At 32.4% G+C, this 24,578-nt stretch overlaps 1 protein-coding gene across 1 annotated transcript; it reads left to right on the top strand.

Moving 5' to 3' along the window:
• Positions 1–352: 352 nt before the first annotated feature.
• On the top strand, positions 353–22,413 carry LOC124373923 (bromodomain adjacent to zinc finger domain protein 1A-like; the record flags this gene model as incomplete). Its single annotated transcript, XM_046832234.1, has 7 exons — positions 353–427; positions 8,048–8,243; positions 12,935–13,305; positions 15,799–15,949; positions 17,971–18,148; positions 19,176–19,277; positions 22,208–22,413. Coding segments are annotated over 7 exons (1,279 nt in total), but the record flags the coding sequence as incomplete, so codon positions are not given.
• Positions 22,414–24,578: the final 2,165 nt, after the last annotated feature.

Raw genomic sequence — 24,578 nt, 5'->3', positions numbered from 1 at the left:
GAAAATTGCCTAGGCACTGAAAGGATTTATAAAAATTATGTTTAAATATTAGCATTAAAATTGGCATACTAAGAATTTGTGTAAACCATTAATATAAAGTATCTCTATTTGGATGTAGTATCATATCATGTGTTAGCATTAGTACAAAATATACAGTAAGTTATAGATTAGGGGTCCCCCTCAAAGAAGATTAGAAGATTTTAAGTTTTAATTGAGATTAAGTACAAAATTTAGTCACACAGAATATTTTTTTGAAACAGATTACACAAACTATCATTTTATACTGTTGTCTTCTGTAATATACTGTAGTTATTTATCAGTTTTTTGTTTTAGTAAGTGTTTATGTTTATAGAACAACTTGTCAGATCTTACGTGTTATTCAACCATCTGAAGAAGACGGGGATTCCTTCAAAAAGCAAAATGTTAAGTAAGTATAAATATAACTTGCAGGTTTAGTTATAATATAACCTATTTACGACTGAGCACAGAATATTCCATGCATTGCAAGAAGTAAAAATAGTTTGTTGTATAATTTCAATAAATATGAATACTTAAATACTATATTTACCTAAATAGTTTGAACAATATAACTGTTGTATCAAACTGTACAATTTGTAATTTATGTATATTAATTTAATTAAGAATCAAGATTCAAGATTCTTTATTTATCCTTAGATAACAATTCTGATACAATATACTTCGTCAGCATGGAAACACTAACAAGTAGTAGAATAAAAATTAATAAAATCAACGTTACAAGAATGGTAAAATTTTATAAAATAAGATTATAATGTTGTTTTCGTATCGGTAGAATGAATAGAGATTACATAATCAGTCATAAGAATGATGAGAATATCTTTTTGTGGACAACATATAAAACTATTATTGAAGTATACAAATATATTTCTTTATCATTAAAGAAGAAAAATGAACAGGCATGTAGATTGTTTTTACAATGAATGAATAACATTACTTGGTCCAATAAAATAAGAATATTCAAAATAGCAAAGAGTAGTAATAATAAATAAACAATAACAATATAAATAATAGGAATAACAACAGTAAATAACAATGTATTAATATTTTTTTTAAACAAATTTTTAACTATATATAAAAAATGAGTCTAAACTAACATAATAATATATTTCTTTTAACAGATAGGTTAACACAGAAATTAAAATTTTAGATTTTCAACATTGGTTGCCAAATATTTATCAACTGTATAGAATCTATGAACTTAGCCAAGGACTATTTTAAATTTATAAAGGCTGACATACCATGCACTGTATTAAATAGCTTAATTTTGAATTAACTACTATGCTTGTTTTTATTTTGTTCAAGCCTAACCTTACATAAATCTAACATATATCTATTTCTAGTCTGATACACCTGAACATCTTCTCAAAATTGTGTAATTTTGTGGATGTTCTTTAACACTTACTGAAATATATGTACAGACAAGGTAAACAAACATGGTAACAACACAACAAACATAACAAACATGGCCGACTGCCTATAGTTCTATAGTGAAGTGGCTCCAGGAAAAAGTGCATTAAAGGTGGTAAATAACCAACAAATTTTACTATACTTTGTGTACAAACCTTCCTGGATTAACAGTAAGTCCATTCACTTACAAAATATAATATCTAATCAAAACCATTTTTTAATTATTTAACAAAAACTGAAAATGACTAAGTAAGCTCTATTTTAACATCAAGACTTTTTAAAGACAATAATTAACTACGAGCTTTAAGAAAAATCTCATTAAGAAGAAAATTCGTATACATGAAACTAATAACTTAAGTTAGACTCATTCAAGCTTAACTCTCTTTCAAGAAAATAAAATACTTACTGTGACGTCATAAGAACTGCCAACACAACTGGCTTAATACACGTCACCTGTTTCAAACAGACATTCAACCTCCACATCACTCAGTGCTGGCACACGGCACTTGGCCACCTGATACTGGAGCACTGACCCGAACACCTAGTCAGCACTGTCAGCGCTGACCTACAGCATTACAGCTGCTGCTGTACTGCATATCTCAGTTGACACGGCACTTGGCTACCATTTAAACCAAGCACATTTATTTCAACATTGGTTGACTATTTAGAATAAATTGACTATTACTTGACCTCTAGAACTTAGAAAACAATAACAGGAGCAATCAGCCAAAGCTTACCTAAAAAACTGTTTTATTTTTTTACCATATTTAACAGGAGCAATCAGCCAAAGCTCACCTAAAAAACTGTTATTTATACCATTTTTAACAGGAGCAATCAGCCAAAGCTCACCTAAAAAACTGTTATTTTTACCATTTTTAACAGGAGCAACCAGCCAAATCTTACATTTCCAAACTTTAACTAAAAAACTGCATCACACGTTTTATATTGACAACTATTGTTACTCTAAAGTATATATAATACAAACCAACTAAGGTAAAAAATGCCTACTAAGTATCCCTGTGGCTCATGTGAAATAGGAGTGAAATACTCAGGTCTAAAGTGCACTGGTCCTTGCAACATGTGGTATCATGCAGGCTGCCAAAATGTAAAAGAAAAAACTTTGAAAAAACTAAGTTCTCAAGATATAAAAAACATGGACATGCTTCACATGTAAGGCAGGAGGCTCAGATTATGACAAAAATTTAGTTAGAAATACCATAGACAACCCTTCCTCCTTTGACTTAACATCAAATACTCATAACCAAAAAGACATTCTAAACAACTCCATAAAAACTCTAGAGAGCAGTATTTTAGAAAATGAAGATGATAAGCTTGCTATGGCTGCTACAATAGGATCGGCACTGCTGGAGGAAAACAAGTTTTTTAAAAGAACAACTGACTATTGTAGAAAATAAGTTGGCATGTTTACAATGTAAATTAGCCAGTAATGAGGCAAAGATTGAAGAAATGGCTGAAGAAGAGGAAAAATTTCTTGGGAAAATTGAAACCTTATCCCAAAAGTTAGCTGAAGCTGAAGTTCAGATTGAAAAAGAAAAGAAAAATGTAATGGAAATTCAAAACTTATCTGAAGACCATGACAGAAAACAGGAACAGATAATTGAAAAATATGTTATAAAAAGCAGGGATCTTGAGAAACAACTTTTAGTTTTGAACGCAGGAGTAGCCAAACAACAGCTGAAAACCTCAAGCAAAACTGACACTGTAACTCAAACTGAAAAATGTGAATTTTTTACGCAAGACAAGCCACAAAACTTAACGGCTATCTTGCTAGAAAATATCCCAAATTAAATCCAGGCCGAACACCATGGAGACTACTCTTAAAGACTTGAGTGTTAAGCCTCAGTGCCACTGTTCATCAAGTCAGCAAAAGCTAGTTGTATATGAGCATAGCACCCAGACTGAAAATATCCCCCTAAAAAACACCACAAGATGTTACCTGTCTACCACAAACACACATGTCAACATACGAAGACCTAAAGATGTGAAGACCAATTGGGGTAAACATAGAGACCAAATCAGTGTCTCTCTTCAGTCTGCAAAGTTTAAGGCTTTTCCAGAACAAAAACTACCCTCTTCCAAAGGAACAACCCCAAGCAGAGAATAAAAAGGATAATAGTTTATGCAACCAAAAGTCTAATGCAGTGGATTTGACAAAAACTTATACCAATGACGAACTTAGACTTAGTTTAGAATAGTAAGAACCTACCAAACTCAACTGAAATAAATACAGCATCCACTCTTGAAGCCCCTGCCCTTGCACCCCCTTCATCGATGAGAAGGCCACCCATAACTGCTACAAGACTTGAGCCCTCAGAAACCTTCCTTGAGTTTTATGAAAAGAATATAGAACATGTCAAAGCCAATTATCATAGAAATCAACTTGCTCCTATAAAAATGAACATCTCACCTTTTTTAGAACCAGGCAGCAACGTCAGACCTCCAATATAAAAAGTAATGCATCTTTCTTAGAGCAAAACAAATCTTCAAGAACAAAAATATTTAACTTAACAGTTCTCCATCAGAATATACAGGACTTATCTAACAGATCAAATAGACTGATACACTTTATAGAAAATCTGAAACCAACACCTAATATAATAATACTAAGTGAACACAGTCTCAAATCTCAGGAAATTGAAAAATGTTGCTCCAATACCTGGATATATCCTCAGAGCACATTTCTGTAGGGAAAAGCATATAATGGGTGGGGTTGCAATTTATGTAGAAGATACCTTAGAAAGGAGTACCTTTAATGTACCAATCAGTCAGCACTGCGAAGAACTTGTATGTGAAATGGCTTTGGTAAAGGTTATGCTCAATACCACCTGCTTATACATAATGGGTACCTACAGATCACCATCATCCAACTTAGACGAATCACTTAATATTCTCTCAAAAACTATTGAAATCAGTAAACTGGAAAGTTCAAACCTTCTAATCATGGGAGATATAAATGTAGACATTTTAAAACCTGACAGGAGATCAGGTAAATTACAGGAGATGTTGGCTTCTCACAACATTCAGAGGCTGGAGCTACCACCTACCAGAGTAACCTCCAACACCATTTCATCAATTGACTGGATATGTGCTAACTTAAGATGTGAAGAACTAACTGCAACCGTGTATGATTCTGGTCTATCAGACCACACTGCTCAAGTCTGTACTATTAAAACAGAGTACGTAATTGAGAATTTCAGTAGTACATATCGAACCTTCAAGACAGAAAACCTCCTTGAACTAAAATGTTTACTTCAACATGAAAACTGGCATTACATTGAACAATTTGACACCGTTGAAGAAGCCTACAACAGCTTCATAAGGACAGTGACAATGGCCCTGGATGCTGCCTGCCCCAGAAAATTAAAGAAACCTAGAAAGAAATTAAAACCTAAATTCTTTGCAGATGAAGAAGCCAGCAGGCTTAAAGAAAACTTTCTAAGACTACAACATCAGTTTGAAACAACAGGGGAACTTGACATCAAACAAGACGCAGCAAATGCAAAGAAATCCTATGACCAACGCTTAAAACTACTGAGACAAGAGGCCTCCGCCAACTTCATAGAAAGAGCTGATGACAAGCCCAAAGCCATGTGGAAAATAGTTAATAATGCCCGTAACCAAAACAGGAGCTCTACAGATGACATAAAACTGAAAATAAATGGACAACTTTCACATAACCCTCAAGAAGTCGCCAATCATCTGAATTTATTTTTTGTTAATATGGCAGAAACAACACTACAAAAAATCCCAGCGGATGAGAAGAAAGAATTGGAATCTGTGGAACCACATGAAACAGCATTAATGGAAACAATGACCAAAACGAGCATCAAAGAGGTTAAAGATACAATTAAAAACCTCAAATTCAAAAATTCAGCCGGTATTGATGAAATTTCTTCCAAAGTATTAAAATTTTGTGCTGACGAACTAGCCCCTCCATTGGTTGCCATATTCAACAAATCTTTTAAAGACGGTCAATTCCCCTCAAAATTAAAAATTTCGAAAGTGTTCCCTAAATTTAAAAGTGGGTGCAAACATGATGCAAACAACTACAGACCAATTTCACTGATTTCAACATTTTCAAAATTATGTGAAAGAATTGTTCTTCAAAGACTCCTGGACCATTGCGCTCAGCACAATCTCTTAAATGAAAACCAACATGGATTTACACAAGGGAAATCAACTACAACGGCATTGATCAAACTAATTGAATCAGTGACAGACAGCATTGAAGAGGGAAAATTGACCACAGCTTTGTTTCTTGATTTAAGTAAGGCGTTTGATTGCCTCAGCCACAACATCATTCTGAAGAAATTGGAATTGCTTGGAATCAAAGGGACAGCAAATAATTGGTTTGAGAGCTACTTAAAGGGTCGTACCCAACTAGTAGAGCTCTACCACTCATCAAATGGTATCACAAAGGCAGTCAGATCAAAAGTCCTTCCAGTGTTGAGAGGTGTGCCACAAGGTTCCGTATTAGGACCAGTGATTTTCATTCTCTTTACCAATGATCTACCCCAACACCTAGGAAACTACTGCACACCTCTAATGTATGCGGACGACACTACCTTATTTCTGACCCAACGTTCAGCAGATGGCCTTGCGGTCTCATCTTATACAGCTCTCAACATGGCCATCCAATATTGCTATGGAAATGACCTTGTAGTAAATCCATCAAAGACTAATCAGATCGTTTTTGGAAGGAGAGCATCAGAAGTCCCAACCATTCCAGATGTCAGTATTGAAGATCATTTAAAATTCCTTGGAGTAACAGTAGATACCGAACTAAATTGGATTAATCACGTCGACAATCTTAGTAAAAAACTCAACACTGGTCACTTTGTCATCAAGCAAATTCTTTCTCTCAGTAGCCTTGAAACAGCAAAAATAACTTACTATTCCCTTTTTGAGTCTCACCTGCGCTATGGTCTTGCTGCCTGGGGTGGAACTACTGCTTCAAATCTTCAACGGATACTTATCATACAAAAGAAATGTATTAGAACACTGGCAGGACTACAACCTCTGGAGAGCTGTAGAGAGGCATTCAAGTCTCTGAGGATTCTCACTGTCATTTCGCTTTACATTCAAGAAGTAATAATGTACGCTGATGGGGAGAATCTTCCAAGGACCAATGATATACACCACTACAACACCAGAAATGTACACCTCTACAACCTTCCTGTACATCGTCTGAGGCTTTATGAGCGAAAACCATCATATATGGGAATGAAGCTCCACAATCTCCTACCACCTCACCTGCTGTCCAAAAGAGGAAAGGAACTCAAGATAACACTACATCAATGGCTTCTGGACCGGCCATTCTACACGCTGGAAGAGTATCTTCAAAAAACCTTTTCCTGATGTTAATGTATTTAATGACACTGTTTATAATCTCAAAGATTGTAAATAAAGATATTCTCATTCTCATTCTCATTCTCATTCTCATTCTCATTCTCATTCTCAACATAATTATTTTTAGTTCTCTGAAGGCTTTTAACCTGTTTCTGCCCAAATTATCTTTTTATTGATTTTTGTGTTGTCTTTGGTTATTTGTTTTATTATCACTTATTTACTATAGTTTTAGTATGAAATATGTAACATTTAATATTAGCAACAAATTATAGCATGTTGATAGTGGGCATGAACGGGTACAGTTAGTGAAATTGGTTAAAGTGGACATTATTGTTGACAGTGGAAATAAAAGGGGCGATTCAAAAATAAGTTAAAAAATGAAATAATGAATATTTTTATTATTCCATACAGTATTTATGAATACATTACATATCAGAACAGATTTTGTTAGAGATTACTTCCTTAGGGACTATGGAAAGCCTCCAAAGCACATGGCATCTAACTTGACAAGTCTTGCACAGTTTCTTTGTTGCTTTGGAACACAGCGCGCGAATTTGCTTTTCAACTGTTTCGAGATGATGATTTTTCTCACTGAAATGGATTTCAGGCAACATGTAATTAATCTTATAAAATTGCTATAAATATTTATTTTTGTAATTGGTTTTATTCTGATTGTTTGTATACCAACAAATTTATAATATGTAAAATAATTCTTGTGGAACAATTTTTAAATACTATGAAAGTCCGTACATTAACGGATGTTGGCTTTCTTACATAGTTATCATAACGTCTGTATAAATGGACATCAGCATTTCTCTGCAGTTTTTCAAAGGTGTTGGAATATATGGATGTTGGAACTAAAATAGTTAAGGAGATTATATGTTTTTTGTACTAACTCTTGAAATAAAAACATAACCACCATGGCAGGTAAAACAGATATAAATCCTAAATGAGATCAGAAAGACTTTAAAATTTTTTTTAATTCTTCTGGAATGATGTGGTAATTCTCTTAATAGTTAAATGTCTGTACAATGATTATTTGGTAATTTTAGGTGGTGTGGCTTTCTATGGAATAAACAAAAGGAATTTTAAAAATAATAGCTTGTGTTCTTATGATTTCAAGAGTTTAAAACCAAAATTAACCTAATATATTAAACATATTTATTATTCAAACTTATGCCTAAAAATTAGTGATTCTATAATAAATATAAAATTTGTATTCTCTGTCCAGGAATGGGGAGAGGCAGTACTGGCCACCTGGCAGTCTTTACCGCTATGAAGTACAACCTGTTGCCAATGAGAAATCTAAACCTTTGATAGTGTCAGCAGAGCTTATACACAGGAAGAAAAGTTATTATTCCCGGGCAAAAAATCGTTTATACATTAAACAATTTACAGAGCAAGTTGGTGGATTTTGGAAGTTAAAGGTGAGTCATAGTTAAAGTAATTTTAATTTTATCCTTCTCTTCAAATGTAAAAAAGGGTTGTTTTTACAGAGCTATAACTTCGATTTTCATTATACAATATTTCATATTTGTATTTCTGATACTGATTGTTAATATTTATGTTGAATAAATAGAGAAATTATGAAAATAACCATAACTCAACATTATAGAATACTTGTTTACATTTTCACAGGTTTTCTATGTTCTTATCTCATTTTTATTTATCTCTTCTGAGTTGAGTCCACTCTACACAACGAGACGAATTTACCACAATTACAATATTATATAAATATAATACTACAATAAATAAATATAATACAGAAGATCTGAATGGTTTGCAGTCATCTCGAATTACCTCAAACCTTGCATTGTCAATCAAGAGTATCCTATATTCATTTTATTCTGACTATTTGTGGACTATACAAAAGCATGTTGTGTTGGTGCTATTATTTCAGGAAAGCCTCTTCATATGTGCATTATTGTAATCTCCATTACAATTTCTAAATGTGCTGCCTGTAAAAGTAGGTCTTTAAGCAATGCAAGAAGTTTCTAGAATGAACACTGTACTGTTAGAAAATTTCTTGTTCTGCACTGTGGCTTATGAGGTATTTTATTGTTTTCCGTATTGGCTTTCCGTCGACCTATGATTTTAGCTTTATTGTTGAGGTGTTTTCTAACTATGATAATTAAGTAAACCTGATATTTTGTTTCATTAAAACACATTTAGCTTTTTGTGATAATTCAGAAGACAAATGTGATAACTTTAACCCTTTTACTGCCGGCCATTTTTTTATTGTACCAGTCAAAATTGCCAAGGAGGAAAATCACTGTTGTGCATTCATTTACAAAAAATGCTGTATCTTTTTTATTTTTCATTAGATTTGCATGAATTTTTATTTTATTTACTCGTATTTAAATGCTGTTTTTTAAATAATAAAAAGACATTTTAATTTGAAACAAACACATTATTTATTTTTAAAAATGATATAAATAAAAAATAAATAAAAAAATAAAAATTGTGTTTGGCATCTGATAATTTATTTTTAAAATTATACTAAAATTATGAGCATGATATCATTATAAACTAGAGCAATTGCTTAGAACATATACCAAATTTGAAGGTGCTACCTTGAAACATAACTGCACTATGAGGATTTTCCCAAAACTGGTAGGCCTCCTCTAGGCCTACCAGTGGAATTTGAAGGTAAACTTATCTGTGCCACATCCCCCTCACTATCTAATAACTCCTCATTATCTGATGGTAAGATACAGTCAGGATCGTCATCAGTGTCATCCACATCACTTTGATTGTCATCAATAGCCCTAACAATAATATCAGATTCGTTCTCGGCATCTGAATCTGACAAATTCAGAAGGAAATCGTCACTTAGTTCGTCTTGCACTTACTTATTGTTCCCTCACTCACAGGAGAGTTAGATGTAAACTCTTTTACTCATTTTATCCTTGATCAACAAAAAGTAACACTTCAAAAAACTTTCGATAACATTGTAAACAACAACAATGAACGAAGATTTCAGTAACATAATCCGATCATCTGGTTTTGACAGCTGTCTAGGTAGTTCGTCAATTCTAGTCAAAGACGACAAAAATAGAAATCCAAAGTTCTTCAAATGGCTTCTTTCATTATCCTTTGCTCCTAAACAACCAAAATACCGAATATTTTGGCATTTGAACATAACAGTAGCCAGTAACGATAAAAAAAACAGACGTCCGACATATCGGACGTTGGCGTTTTCGGCAAAAATGCCGACGTCCGATATGTCGGACGTCGGCAGTAAAAGGGTTAAACAAATCTTATAATCTCCAAAGATCTGATACATTCTTGCCATTGTTTTTTATGTTTACAACAGTACAAACTTCAATCTTAATAATTGGAATTTTCATTATATAAACTCTACTGTTTGCAGTTATAGTACAATTATTTGTAATGTTGTCAATTTGTCTTAACAACTAATGTTACGATAAATATGATCTACGCATTAAAGAACAATATTTACAATCACAATATAAAATTTGGCATCACAATAACTGTTCCAACATACAATTTTAAAAATATAGAAATGGTTTTTCCTTATTTAACCCTTACAAAGCCAATGGCCATAATTGACCACTGCTATCAGAATGATGTCCTCAGCCAACTGCTATAATAGCCATCCTTTAACTTTTTATCACTTGTTTGTTATTAATCCAAATGCCACTTTTTCAGTATGGAAGTTTTATTAAACTAGCTTTGTTATTGTGAATAGCTAATAACCCAATTTGTTCTTTGTTTAATGTTTGTTATTGATGATGGAGGGTTTGGAAGGATAATAGGATTTCAGTCATTAGTCATCTTTACCAAATTTTATTGATCCACTATCACTTGTGTGGGTGTGACATTTGTTTGTGTGGTGACAATGCCTGGGTTCATTTTCTCATGTCTGGACTTCAATCTGTCAAAATATAATTTTTCTACCTTTTTAGAGGTGGTCCATTACCTCACATTGTATGTTTTAAATAATTTCATTTATTACATTTCTTACACCTGATGAAGAGGGTAGATTTCAATTCTCAAAACATAGTATTTATACATTGTTTATATACAACAATGGCAAATGTCTTAAAACATAATTTGACTTTCACATAAACTGTTACCTCACTTCTATAAAAGATATGAAATTCGAAATTGTTTCATTTTGTTAACACACATACATTTAGTTTATGAATATAAAAATTGTATAAATCAATGTTTAATAGTTAATATAATAGATCAAACAAAATAAATTACTCCCATTTTTTTAATTTTTAACTTTTTGGAATGTGAAATACATTAGTTTTTTGTAAAAAATCTAAATATATTGACTTTTAAAAAACTACATTAATGTACTAAGGATGAAAAATGCCTCGGCCTTCTTAATACTGACCACCCATTAAAAATTGATCTTTGTCGCTCATCATTCCTAAAAAAAACATTGTCTTAAAACAGGTTAAGTCATGTTTAGCAAACCTAATAGTATTATTTTTGTTTCATTTAAAATAAAACCATAATTTCTTTCAAACATATTTAATTAACCCTTTGAGTGCCACGGGTACTTTCCGAATGCATATGCATAAAGTGCCACGCTGTTTTTTCGCATATTTGTATGCTTTTGGGAAAAAAGCTGTTGTAAAATAACTACCAAACAGATTTCCATCATTTTGTTGTTGTTTTTTTTTCTTATTAAATGCAGAATATGATACATATCGTTAAAAATAAAATCTGATATCTAAAAATATAAAAATTTCAGTATTTATAAAAAAAGTTTTTTACTTTTGTATAAAAAGTTAAGTTTCGACCTAATTTGTGTGTATATGGTATTTTTAAGATTTTTTTCTTTATACCATGATAAAGGCCATATGATTATAAATAAAACCCATGTGTAATATCTTATTCTAGAATTTTATAAACAGGGCATTATATGTATTAGCAAAATGCTGCCCGGTACTGACATTTTATAAACTGTACTTCATTTGTCAGAGTTTAGAAAAGTAATGGTGTAGTTTTCCCAATAAATCTAATAAAACATTAATACAACAGAAATAGTTATGATTAGTAAATTTAGAAACAAATACTTGCTAACATACTTACATAAAAGTTTACATTTACTAAATAATAACCCTAATAATATTTACACTGAAAATTCACGTTTTTCGCTTGAACACAACTCAAATCATACATTACTTTTGTAAAGAAATACAGTAAAATACTGTATAAGTTACTATTTTATTTTGTATTTACTCAAATGCTTGGTTATCGGCACATAAACAACAAGAAAGGCCGTTACGCAAACACGGTACTCGTCCGCTACGTCGCGTGATTGTAAGACAGAATCATCGTACAGGTACTTATCACAGCCCACTATTTTTGGACGAGTTTTCCTTATCAGAGATCAAAATAAACTTCATTATACGGTCCTTCTTCCATAATGAATAGAAAAAAATACTCGATGAGTCATACTTCTTACCTCCAAATCGTCTCCAAATAGACACACGAATGACCTGACATTTCCGAATAATGAAACTTTGTTCTTATAGTTTTTGATTTAATTGATTGTCGTAATAACTTGTACATTCCAAAATAGGTTAAATAAAGTCAGTTGTTTATAACAATGTAGTTTATTTTGTTCCCGATACGGAAAAGTCGTCCAAAAATAGTACCCTTGAACTTCTTGATAAGTACCCAAACAACATAAGTTTCACAGATAAAATAGTCAAGAAACAACATAAAACTCGTATTTATTGATAGTTTGGAACCTATAGAATACAGCCGTCTGATTATTTGGCCAAAATAATCTTGTACTATATAAAATATTATCGAAATACGAAACGTCAAAATTGGCGACGGTGGCACTTTATGCACTTTTCGTACTGTCAAAATTAGCGACGCTGTGGCACTCAAAGGGTTAAACTCTTAACATAAAAATTTCAACAGCTGCAAAATCAATAACTAATTGTATTTTTAATTAGTCCTAAAACTTTCTAACTCAGAATTACATAAATATATGTATTTATACTAACTAAACAATTTTGGTGTAAATGTTATAAGCCTTTCTGAAACATTTCAATCAGTTTTCATTTATTTGGTTTTGCAATACATAAATTTTAATGTGTGCTGACAATTATATTGTTTTTAGGCTAAAACAGCTGAGAAGTACGGAATATCAAGAGTGAAATTTGACCTTATCTTTGTGGGTGAAGCACCAGATCTAAGCCCAAACAAGAAGGGCTCTCCCAACAACCAGGTGAAGACAGGTGGTTCTGGAAAGAAAGAAAAACGCCAAGAAAGTATTGACAAGTACTTCACAAAGAAATCTCCCAGCAAGCAACAGAACTCCCAGCCCATGGATGCTCACCAGAAGTCTTTATTACAAAAATTGAAAGAAAAGTACAAAGTACAAAATGCTAAAAATACTACACTGGCAAACAAAATAGCCAACAAACAAGAAGCCATAAGACAAAAAAGGAAATATACAAAAAAGAAATTGCTTCAGTCTTCTGATAAAAAGTAAGTATTTATATTTGACTTACTTTAGTAGTAAACAGTAGTACTATACAATGTTAACACTTAGGCAGGCGAGTGACTCAGTTTCAAATAAAATAAAGTGTCATCACTGCTGTGCCTTTCAGTAGTGAATGTGTTATAAATACTCGGATCTCATATAACCAGCTTATCATGAAGAAAAATGTCTTCTTAACCTTCGGTGTAATCAATCAAACACTCGATGTGGTCGAGAGCTATGCTATGCTTGCAGTGAGCTAACTGCCCCCTCCCTGTCTAAATATACTGCCTCATTACTATTACTTTTGTCATCTCCACATAGTGCACATAGTATATGTTCATCAGATAGCAATTTGAAGGGTAGGCTTTTTAAAGGCATTTCAATTTGGCATCTGATCAGGGCCTGATTGCTGTCTAACAGTGTCTGATATTCTTGATTGTTTTTACTTATAAAATTTGCAATGCTTCCTCGAAAATATGCTCATAAAGCCACCCCTGATTTATAATTCTGCTCAAGAATGAACAGTGATATATAGGAAGGGTATCCAGGAATCTCATATTGTGTACAAATGTCTGTGAATGAATCTATGATCAACAAACAATTTTATTAACATATATCATTATAAGAATGGATGAAAGAAAATATTTGTAATGTAGACAATTGTTACTGTCAATTAACTATATGAGTGCAGTCAATTGATATTGTGTGAACGAAAAACATTCTTGCTAGTAGTAATGGTGAGGGGGGAATAAGTATATTACATTTTTAGGATAGTAAATAATTGCATGTAGAGGGTATGAATTTGAAATGAGAGATGAAATGGAATTTGAAGTACTAAAACTGTGTGACAGAAGTTAATATAAACTTTGAAATTTTACATAAGTTACTTATTTTAGTTGTACAAGGCATGTTCAGAAAGTAAGTACCATTAAAAACAAAAAAACAGGTATAAGAATTTTTTCAACACAATTTTATTTCTGCATGAAAGCCCAAACCTTAAACCATTTTTCAACATAGTTTATAACCTCTTCGTAGAAGGTTCCCGCCAATGAATGTAGCCATGACTCCACGGCAATTTTCACTTCATAGTCGGTTTTCAAAGCATTGGCCATCTAGCTCACGCTTCATGTGCAGGAACAAGTGGTCAGACGGTGCCAAGTCTGGGCTGTAGGCGGGTAATGGACTGCTCCCAACAAAATTGTCGAACCAATGTTTGAGTGTCACCAGCTGTATGGAGTCGAGGATTGTCACGGAGCAACACAATTTCGTTACTGAGCCTTCCTCTCCGTTTGTTTTTTTGAATTTTCCATCTTAGTTTTCTTAAGGTTTTGTAATACCTTGCTGCATTAATGGTTTCAACTCTTGGGAGAAAATCAATCAGCAAAACACCTTTCCAATCCCAAAAGACAGTGGGCATGATATTTTGTGTAGACATTTTCGTTTTTAAATTTTTGTCTTTTCGGAGATTGCATGTGCCACTCCATTAACTGCCGTTTTGATTCCGGTGGGAGATGACGGTCCAAAGTTTCATCACTTGTCACAATTTTGTTAAAAAAATTCTTACCATCATCACACTGTACCGTGTGAGAAAAATCAAAGCACTTCCGAGTCTCTTGGTTTTATGCGCGCGCGCGAGCGAGCATTTTTGGAACCCATCGGTAACACAGCTTGTGATAACCTAAGCGGCCTGTAACAATTTCGTACAAAAGGGTGCGTGAAATTTGTTGGAAATCGTCAGATAGCGTTGTCCATAGTGAAATGTCTGTTCTCTTGGATTTTTTCGTCAACTGCCCTTACCAGATCATCAGTGACGAGAGAAGGCCGACCGCTCCAATTCTTATCATGCACATTTGGTTCGACACCCATTAAACATTCTAACCCACTTTCTCACAATTCCTTCACTCATTACATCTTCCCCGTAAACATCTCAAAGTTGACGATACATTTCAGCCAGTTTCACATCCCTTGCGTTCAAAAATCTTATTACAGAATGAATCTCACAATCAACGGGATCACTAATTGTCTTCATTCATAAACATTGTAAACATTCAGAGAAAACTGAAAACACAACGTTGAACAACTCAAATGGCATGAGTCGATAGCCAGTGAACAAGGACGACTAGTGCACATGCGTTGAATATCGATTGCAGCGCTACGGCGGCAGTAGAGTGAAAACTGTACTCACTTTCTGAACATGCCTCTTATAAGAAAATATATTCTAACGAAATATGAATACTAATTATGTTTGATTTGTTACTGTGTAATTACATTTAAAATAATGGTTGTGCAACCTATTGGTTGTAACCAACTAGACAAGTTTTCTTTAATAAAAAAAAACACATAATTTAACATATTATTTATAGTAAATATGCCTTTTACTTGATTTTGTGATATCTATTTTAAAATCTTTGCTATATATTATTTAATGTTGTAATACTTACTGTAAAGAAGGAGTGGTCTCCAAATACAGCCATGTAATTATTTTTTACTTTAAATAGCTCAGTATTAACAGAGATGGAAATAAAACAAAGGAAGCAAGAGGAAAAACTTAAACTGAGGGAACAAAAACGAAAGAAAAAGGAACAAGTAGCTTTATTGATGAAAGAATACAACAGGAAAAAAGAGGATTTGGAACTTGAAGATCTGCAGGTTTGTTTAGTTGAACGTTTTAACCCTTTCAGTGATTTTCGACGGTACTGTAACACGTTTTTGCAATGCTTTTACAACTATTGAAAAATATTACAGAAATTCATTATGTAATTTATAAGATAACAGTTAAAGTAAACTTCAACAGCATGACATTGTACTCTTTTATGGATTTTATTTATATAAAAAGAGAAATGAAATGAAAAACTTCTTTATTATAGAGGCGAAGTTAAGATTTATTAGAGGCTCTCTCTGCTACTGGTAGAAAGATTTAATTGAAATGAAATCCCCTGTATCTTTATATTTATTTTAGCTTTGGACGAATATTAACCCTTTGAGTGCCGCAGCGTTTTGCTATGTGGTATGCATAAAATGCCTGATTCTGCAAGGGTCTGGTTAAAAATTCATAACCAATTTAATTATTGGTATAATGTCTTGGGTTTTTTTTTAGATAAATATATTTTCTTTATACATATAATACATTGATCACTTATTTTAACGTTTTTATACAAATAAAAAAAATCATTAACAAAAACTTTGAGCAAAAACATTTGGTTTTTTTATTTTAACACAGCTTAGTGTTATTGAAATATTTTATTTTTTCACTTTTAGTTATTCTATCTTATACTACATTTAATTCTTTCCAAAAAGACATATAAAGATTTTTTTATACTTATAAATAAAGTTTGGAAAATAAATATGAAAATATGAACCATTAGAAAACTAGAAATTTTCTATCCTAACCTAACACTCTGTGTATTGTCTACACTGCTAATGCTTAAATCTAATGCCTGCAGTACTAGGTCTTCAATGTCAGCAATGTTTTTACGACTCATTGTTTATAAATATCACTGAACAAACACAAAAAACATAACAACTATACAAACGTATTTAGTAAAGTACTAGATGCTTATGATCGCCGTAACTCACGGTCAAGTCATTGTTCTACTTACACACAGACTAGAACAACATAAACAAACAAAATAATATGAAGATACTAACACTACAAAACCCATTTATACTTAAAAACTTTCAATATTATTTTTTAAATAAACAGCAGCACAAACAAAACATGTGACGGCTCGTCCGCGTATCGATCGATTCTAAACTCGACTGATGCACTCACTTTACAACCGCCGTAAAAATCAGATTCTAATCAGAATGCAACAAAACCTACATCAAAAGTTACATTGAAGCCTTTGGAATGCGTATGTATAGTCATTGAGCCAATTTAGATAAATGCTATATAAAATATAAGCGTTACTGCAGAAGTCGCTAACAGCGATTCTGGCATTTCTTGCATATAATGCGGGATCGCTGACAGCGATGCTCTGGCACTCAAAGGGTTAATTAGCATTTTGAGTGTCCGAAGAGAATTTGCATGTATTATAAAAATGTTTTATCTTGAAGTGGCTATAATGTTGTTCTAGTTTTTCTTTTCAATGCTTTTTGTATATAAGAGGATAATACTCTTACTTAGTACTAAATCTGAGTCAAATTTTTATTTTCATGCCCAACAAAGATAATGAGCAAACTTCAGCAATTTTGAACATTTTAAAGGTCCGAAGATGTTCTCATTGAGTATGAAAAGGCCTCACAAAAATAAAAAAACATATTATTGGAGAGTTTGTTTAAATTAATATATAATTTTCCAATAAGAAAAAAAAGCTTCAAGAATGTAAATATATTTTTTGTTATTTTCTAGGTAGTGCCAAAATTTTGTTACTTGTAATGTTTTAAAGTCAAGATGTTCTCAATAAAAAAAAATACTAGATGTATAAAACTTATTGTTTACTGAAGCATGCATCAAGAACAAACTGTGATCAAGAACAAACTGTGTAGTATTGAAATCACTTATGTATTGAACATTCACACACAGTATCAAAGATGATTGATGGTATTTATTTTATATGTTTGTAGATGTAAAAATAGCTATAAAGTGTTTATAGTGTTTATAGAAATTAACTTTGGTCAACAGAATCTTGAGATTTGTGATTTTTTTATTTGAAAATGATTTGTTTCAGGATCTCCCAGAGCCATTGCCTATCGAACTTCGTCTACCAAATGAGCTGTTTGGAGACTTTGTGATGATAATGGAGTTTCTTCATACATTCCAGGAGACCATTAATCTGAAGGATTACTTTCCCGCAGGGATGACTTTAGACCTTTTGGAGCGAGCACTCGTTGAAAATGAAGTTGCTGGTAAGTTAATTTATTTATTTCAAGACTGCAAGTCCCCTATAGCATTAAATTGTCTCAGTCTTGATGTTTTCTTCTGTGACCTTAAAAAAACAAAAAGATTTAATTTGTAGCACTTTGTCCCCTAAGTTATGTTAACCCTTTCCAATCGGCATTAAATTTATATGATTATCTTCTCATATCGTCTAACACTTAGGGTGGCCATGGCTGTTCTCTACGTCAGGCATTGATTTATGACACATACTGTCCCTCAGCTCGGCGAGCTAACCTAGTGGTCCTCGCTGTTTTGTTGTTCAGTTCGTCAGGCCACTATGTGTGGCCCACTGTATTGCGCAGTTATAAAATTCAATCATTATCCAGTTTTGGCTGGTAAAGTGTTGTAATCCATTGGCCAAATAGTAGGTACACTAGGGATCACCAAAGAGTGCAGTTGAGAGAGGAGCCTACTTGGCATGTGACCTTGGAACGGTCAACAAGGACTGAGCTAACTAATCAGCTGTACTAGTTTGAGGTTTGTTCTGTACAACAATGTGACAATGATCTGTTTTGGCTGAGTATATTCTCTTAATACAAGAGATCTATTTGAGACTGATTGTATTTTTATCCTGCAAAGAACAGTACTTTTAAAATCAACGTATATCCTAATTTTTATATTACTTAGTTCGTTTAAAAGTAAATGATAACTAAGTAATCGATAAAGTGTAGATATTAAAGCTAATAAACTTTCTAACTATTTGAAAATTTCATTTAAATCTCAGTAACTTAGAGTTGACAGTCAAATACTGCCATTTAAATCTGAGTAAAGTGACATACATGGTTATGCAAGTGGTGAGTGATGACCTAGAATACAGCTGGCCACTATGTTTGGCCCCGCGAGCTGAGAGGACAACCTCCTTCCGAACTGAGTGACAGATAAGTTCTAGCCACATTAAAGGCCTCCTGATCACAAAGACTTAATTACATACTGTTTATTCAAGCAGATGTTTGAAAACCAAAAAGTTGAACAATCTGATAATGTTTTGTGTTTTAGGGCCACTGTGTGACATTATTCAGATGTTGCTTACAGCAATATTTGAACTGCAAGAGGAGGAAGATGATGAAATTAGAGAAGATTCAGACATGAGATCATCAGGTTATTATTATTAGTTAACAATTTCACTATACTTTATTCACTGATTTCTAACTTTAACCAAATTAATCATTTGGCTCTTCTGCACACAATTAGATTTAACCACTTCATCAGTTGTCTGTAATTCTTTTATTTCCATATCTGGTATTAAATGTATTATATACACTGGTCTAGGCACCCAATTGATAAAAATTTACCAGTACCAACTTTTGTATAGCAACAGCTAACACAGTATTGTTTGTCCTACAGATGTACATTATAATACGGAATACCAGGTGTTCAAAATTTTTTTGTACAGTGAAGGGATCTTGGAAACTATAAGAAATACAGCAAAAAAATATACGGACAAAGTTGTTTGTAATAACAAGACCGACAGATTGGTATGGTTAAGTTAAATTATTGGTTGTGTCTTTCATTTGATGCACTCAATAAAACTGTTTTTGACCTAATGTTCAAACTGTTACAGTTTCTTTTAATTAATACCTACATTAGAATGTTTCTTTTTACATTGCATGAAATTTCTCCTAATTTTTAATATTATAATGAAAAATGTTCAAGACCAGCAAGCAGGAGGTGTAGGATTTAAGTAATTTTTTCAAAATGCAACAACTCATTTTTTTTTTAATCAAAAGAAAATAGATTTGTACTGATTTCATAAATACCATACATGTTTTACCTTCCTTGTGGGTTTCATCAAATAATTAATAAAATCCTAGTTTTGTGTATGTTTGTTTGAAAGGGATTTTTATTATAATAATCTGATGGTTGGTAAACCTGACTAATATTTCAATGTACTATTGTTGGAATCAGTTGATTAGTGAAATTATATGACAAGGTCAGTCTAAAAATTATTGTTACTGACATTTTTGTGACTGTTTAGCACAGTAGCATGTTAGTTTTAAATTGTATCACATTTTATAATCTTATACAAATAAATAAAACTATCAGACAAATATATTTATAAAGAACCTAATTAAATTTTTAATGCAACTTAGTTTATTCTAACTAAAAAAATTATATAATAAATAACTTTATTGTTTTATTTAGTAAGAATGTAAATGTAAAGATTACAAGTAGCTTTTAATTTACAAGTAGCTTTTAATTTACAAAATGTTTGTAATATAGCCCGTTCCCGGCATCATGCACATCCTAAAGTTTCACACTGTGTGTTGCTTGGTGTGTCTAAACTTTGTTTGTCAGTTTGTTACAAATTTAAGTAGGTTGTAATGGAAACAGGATTTTTCCGGACATTTGCCCATGGTTCAGTGATACAAAAAATCACTAACACTATGTTTTTTCGAGATCTACAATCTGATCTCTTCTTTAGGTAAAATAACTAACCTAACACATAATTACAAATTAGGTTAAAATAAACAAATCGTACCAGAGCGTTGTGACACGCATAAATTAGAAATCACAACCACCATGTTGTGTGTTAACTTCACTAACTCTAACTCTTTTGGATGTGTGTATATTAAGTGATATTAATGTCCTTAACTACTGTTTTTCGAAGGAATTTAAGAAAGATGAATTGGATCTTAGTTGCAATGGATACCCTCAATTAATAATAAAAAGTGCAAAGAACCAGAAGAATCATTCCTGAATCAGAAAAACAGAATAGTAACATTTGCGTTTATGTCAATCCCTTATGTGTCAGGATTATCGGAGAAAATTAGTAGGTGAATAGTATAACATTAGAACCGTGTTTAAAACACACAAAACTCAAAGTCTTGTAAAAACAAAACCAAAAATGGCATGCAGGATCCCAAAAAAACTGTGTTTACAGTATAAAATGTAGTTGCAATAAGGCATAAAACCTTTATTGCCGTTGATCATATATACAATGAAATAGGCATTATCAATACACTTTTTAGTATAAAAAATTTACTAATATAGAAAAAAACCCATTATGGCAACCCACAAAACAGATTTAACGGTCTCAAAAACATTTACCTTGCAGTTGTAAAATAGTAGGAAATACATGGGCGAGACAAAAAGAACATCAAACGTAAGAATAAAAGAACACAAAGAAAACACAAGAAAGGCTCTAACGGAAAAGTAAAAAATTGCACATCATTGTTGGTCCGAAGACTATCATATGAATTGAGATGAAGCCAACATAATACATCGGAAACCTCATTTCTTTAAAAGAAAATTAATGAAGGTTTCATACATTAAATGGTATAAAAAAAAAAGAAAACCAAAAGTATCAAACAGATTAGATATTTGTAATAAACCAATGTGGAATCCCAGTATGGTTTTAAGAAGTTCATTTAGAATAAACCAATAATATAAAAGGCCCACTATTGTTCCCTTCTTTTGCCATCACCTTGTTTCTGCCGTGACGATTACCATTTACTATTTGAGTCTGGTCAGCTGTAAGTGGTTGGTCGGCGAATGCAGACCTATTGTGACCTGTATTCTGTAGTTCAGTTCAGTTAATAATTAGTGTTGTTTTGTTTTTTATTAAGTGCATGTTTTTAGAGTTTGTGAAGTTGACAAACAACATGGTGGTTGTGATTCCTGACTTATGCGTGCCACAACGCTCTATGATTTGTGTATTTTAACCTAGTTTGTAATTATGTGTTAGGTTAGTTATTACCCTGAAGAAGAGATCAGATTGCAGACCTTGAAACATAATGTTATTGATTTTTTTGTATTACTGAATAGTGGCAAATGTCCAGAAAAATCAGTAATTGTTTTTTGGACATTTGCATTGTCCTACTAGGCATTGTGTCCAGAATTGTTTCCTTTACAATTCTTCTATCATCAAAAAACAAACTTCAAACAAAGAATTAATTGGATTGTTTAATAACAAAAATACTTTTTTTTTCAAATATAAAAGATATGAATTTTATATTAGACATAAGTTTATGAATAAAGTTTGATAAGTGGAAAAGCTTACTAATTTGATCAATGTTGGTTATGTACAGACTGGCAAGATGTGGCGGATGTGGCCGGTGATATGAGGACGAAGGAAGCCGTGAGACAGGCTACAATCGCAGCCAGGTGGTCTCAGGCATACCATCGCACACCACTTAACAAGCTGACACTGGATGCCAGCACAGTGACCGAGGTATTGAGACTGCATCTGCTGGCCTCAGGTGGCCGCTGCGGCGGACAGCAGCTCGAAATGGAGGTGAGAGTTTTGTTAGAAAGAGGAAGTGAAAAATTTCCCAGTCAATGATATTTTAAAACTCACTAGGACTATAAACAATTGTACATCCACTGAACAGATTATCTGAGATGATGTACCAATTTGCTAGAATAAACAGTTGCATTAGGGGAAAGATAACATTGATGATTATGTATGTATGCATTCAGTGGTGATGTGCTTAATAAAGTTGCTTTTAAACCCTCCAGGTGCTGACATCGCGTATAGCGCGATGTTAGCGTACCTGTTTCCAGTGCTGACCTCGCGGAGCGCGATGTCAGAAACGCGATCTCTTTAAACCACGCTAGTGGCTATATATTACGGAATATCACGAACTATTTTATATAGTATTAAACTAGAAGAAATGCGGAACTCGTTATACTCTCTATGGAGCACGTCTTTGCTCAAAGACCGGCGCTATACGACAGCTGTTTCTAAGCGTAATGTTTATTTCCAAGTCATACGGTTCGGTCGTTCTGTTTTATTGCTGTTCCGTCGTTGTTTGCATCATACCTTTGGTGTTGTAGTTGACTATTACTGTTTTATATTGTGTTTTATTGTAAAAATGAGTGAATTAAGTAGGTCTAGTGCAATAAGGAATGTGAAAGGTGTTACAATGTAGTACACAATGTTTCAAATATCACTGATTTTTTACGTGTTACAATTTTATCGTTTTTTGCTCTGAGTGAATTCTGTCAATATGTAAACCCATAAGATGTATATACTTTTGGGTTCATTATTAAATTACCTACAACTTGTATATCTTGGATTTTTATTTTCATAACTTTGGTGAAATTGATATCTAAGCTCAAAGTGAAAAAATAAAAACTTTTTTTTTTTTTTTTGTCAAGATTTACATTCAGCAATAATTTTACCATGTAAAGGTAAGTCATATAAGTATTATTATCATATTCTGTGATCTTTCCTGAAAATAATGATATATAATATGTAGTATTTACATTAAGGTAACAGTATATAAAAAAAAAACTTTCTAAACGCTTGCAAACATACTGAAAAATGCCCAGCACTTAAGGCAGTTCTAACCAGCACTTGGAGGGTTAAGTGAATCATGAAATGTGGTGACTATGAAATTTTGTCTTAACGTTAATAAAGTAGTTTTAAATAGGCTGTGAATATAAAATCATAGTTTTTTAATGTCATGATTTCATATTTATTTTATTAAACTGCAAGTTGACTAACATAACCTAAAATGCTAAAGTTATAATGTCTTGTGCTGCAGAGTTTTAAGTTCAAGAACCACTTAATTTTAACACTGTGACAAAGAATTAAAAAAGTGCCAAGGCTAACAATATTAAAAATCAGTACGTACATAAGGGATAAACTTTCATAACGTGTAAACCTAGGCTTACCAGAATAGTCATGTTATAATTTCTGTTGTCTTATTATAATTTATTTATTACTTGCATGGCAAGTTGTAGTTTAAACAAGAAATTATACAATACATTTTAATTACCAACTTTTAAATAGCTTTCCTACAAGAAATATTGAAAATTTTCTCCAATTAAACTGACTATTACATGAACTTGAACTGACAGGTGGGAGGCAGGAATACTCTACTTGTCCACTGACCTTGTCAACTACTGATAGCTCAGTTGGTTGATCATCTGTCACTATCAAACCTGAAGGTCAGGGGTTCAAGTCACATTGTGGGCATAAACTTTTTTGCAAGGTACTTTGAGATCTAATATTAGTGCTGAATACTGAAGAATGTTTAGTTAATATTTTTTTGTTCAGAATTTTGATTCACAATTAAGTAAAATTAAAAAGACAATTTTACTCTACAATTTTAAAATACTTTTTTTGAAAAAATGGATGTTTTAACTAACAGGAAAACATATACATGTAAAAATGTGTTAAAAAGGGAATAAAATCCGGGAGCTATTTACTGTAATGGTCAGTGCAAATCATGGCTTCATCTGAAATGTTTTGAAAATGTCATATGCTGAAGTGAAAAAAATCCCAAATAAATAGTATAGAAAATTGGACATGCTTAAAGTTGTAAAGAAAGTTTGGAAGATCAATGTTCAAGTATAAATAATGAGAAAAACTCTTCCATAAATAATTTGGAAGAAAAACTCTCTTTAATTTCAAATTTTCAAGAGGATTAACTATAGAAAAATCTTTGACAC

The sequence above is a fragment of the Homalodisca vitripennis genome, unplaced genomic scaffold (assembly GCF_021130785.1).
Source record: "Homalodisca vitripennis isolate AUS2020 unplaced genomic scaffold, UT_GWSS_2.1 ScUCBcl_6694;HRSCAF=14026, whole genome shotgun sequence".
NCBI classification, from domain to species: Eukaryota; Metazoa; Arthropoda; class Insecta; order Hemiptera; family Cicadellidae; genus Homalodisca; species Homalodisca vitripennis.
This window is presented reverse-complemented; position numbering and strand designations above follow the sequence as displayed.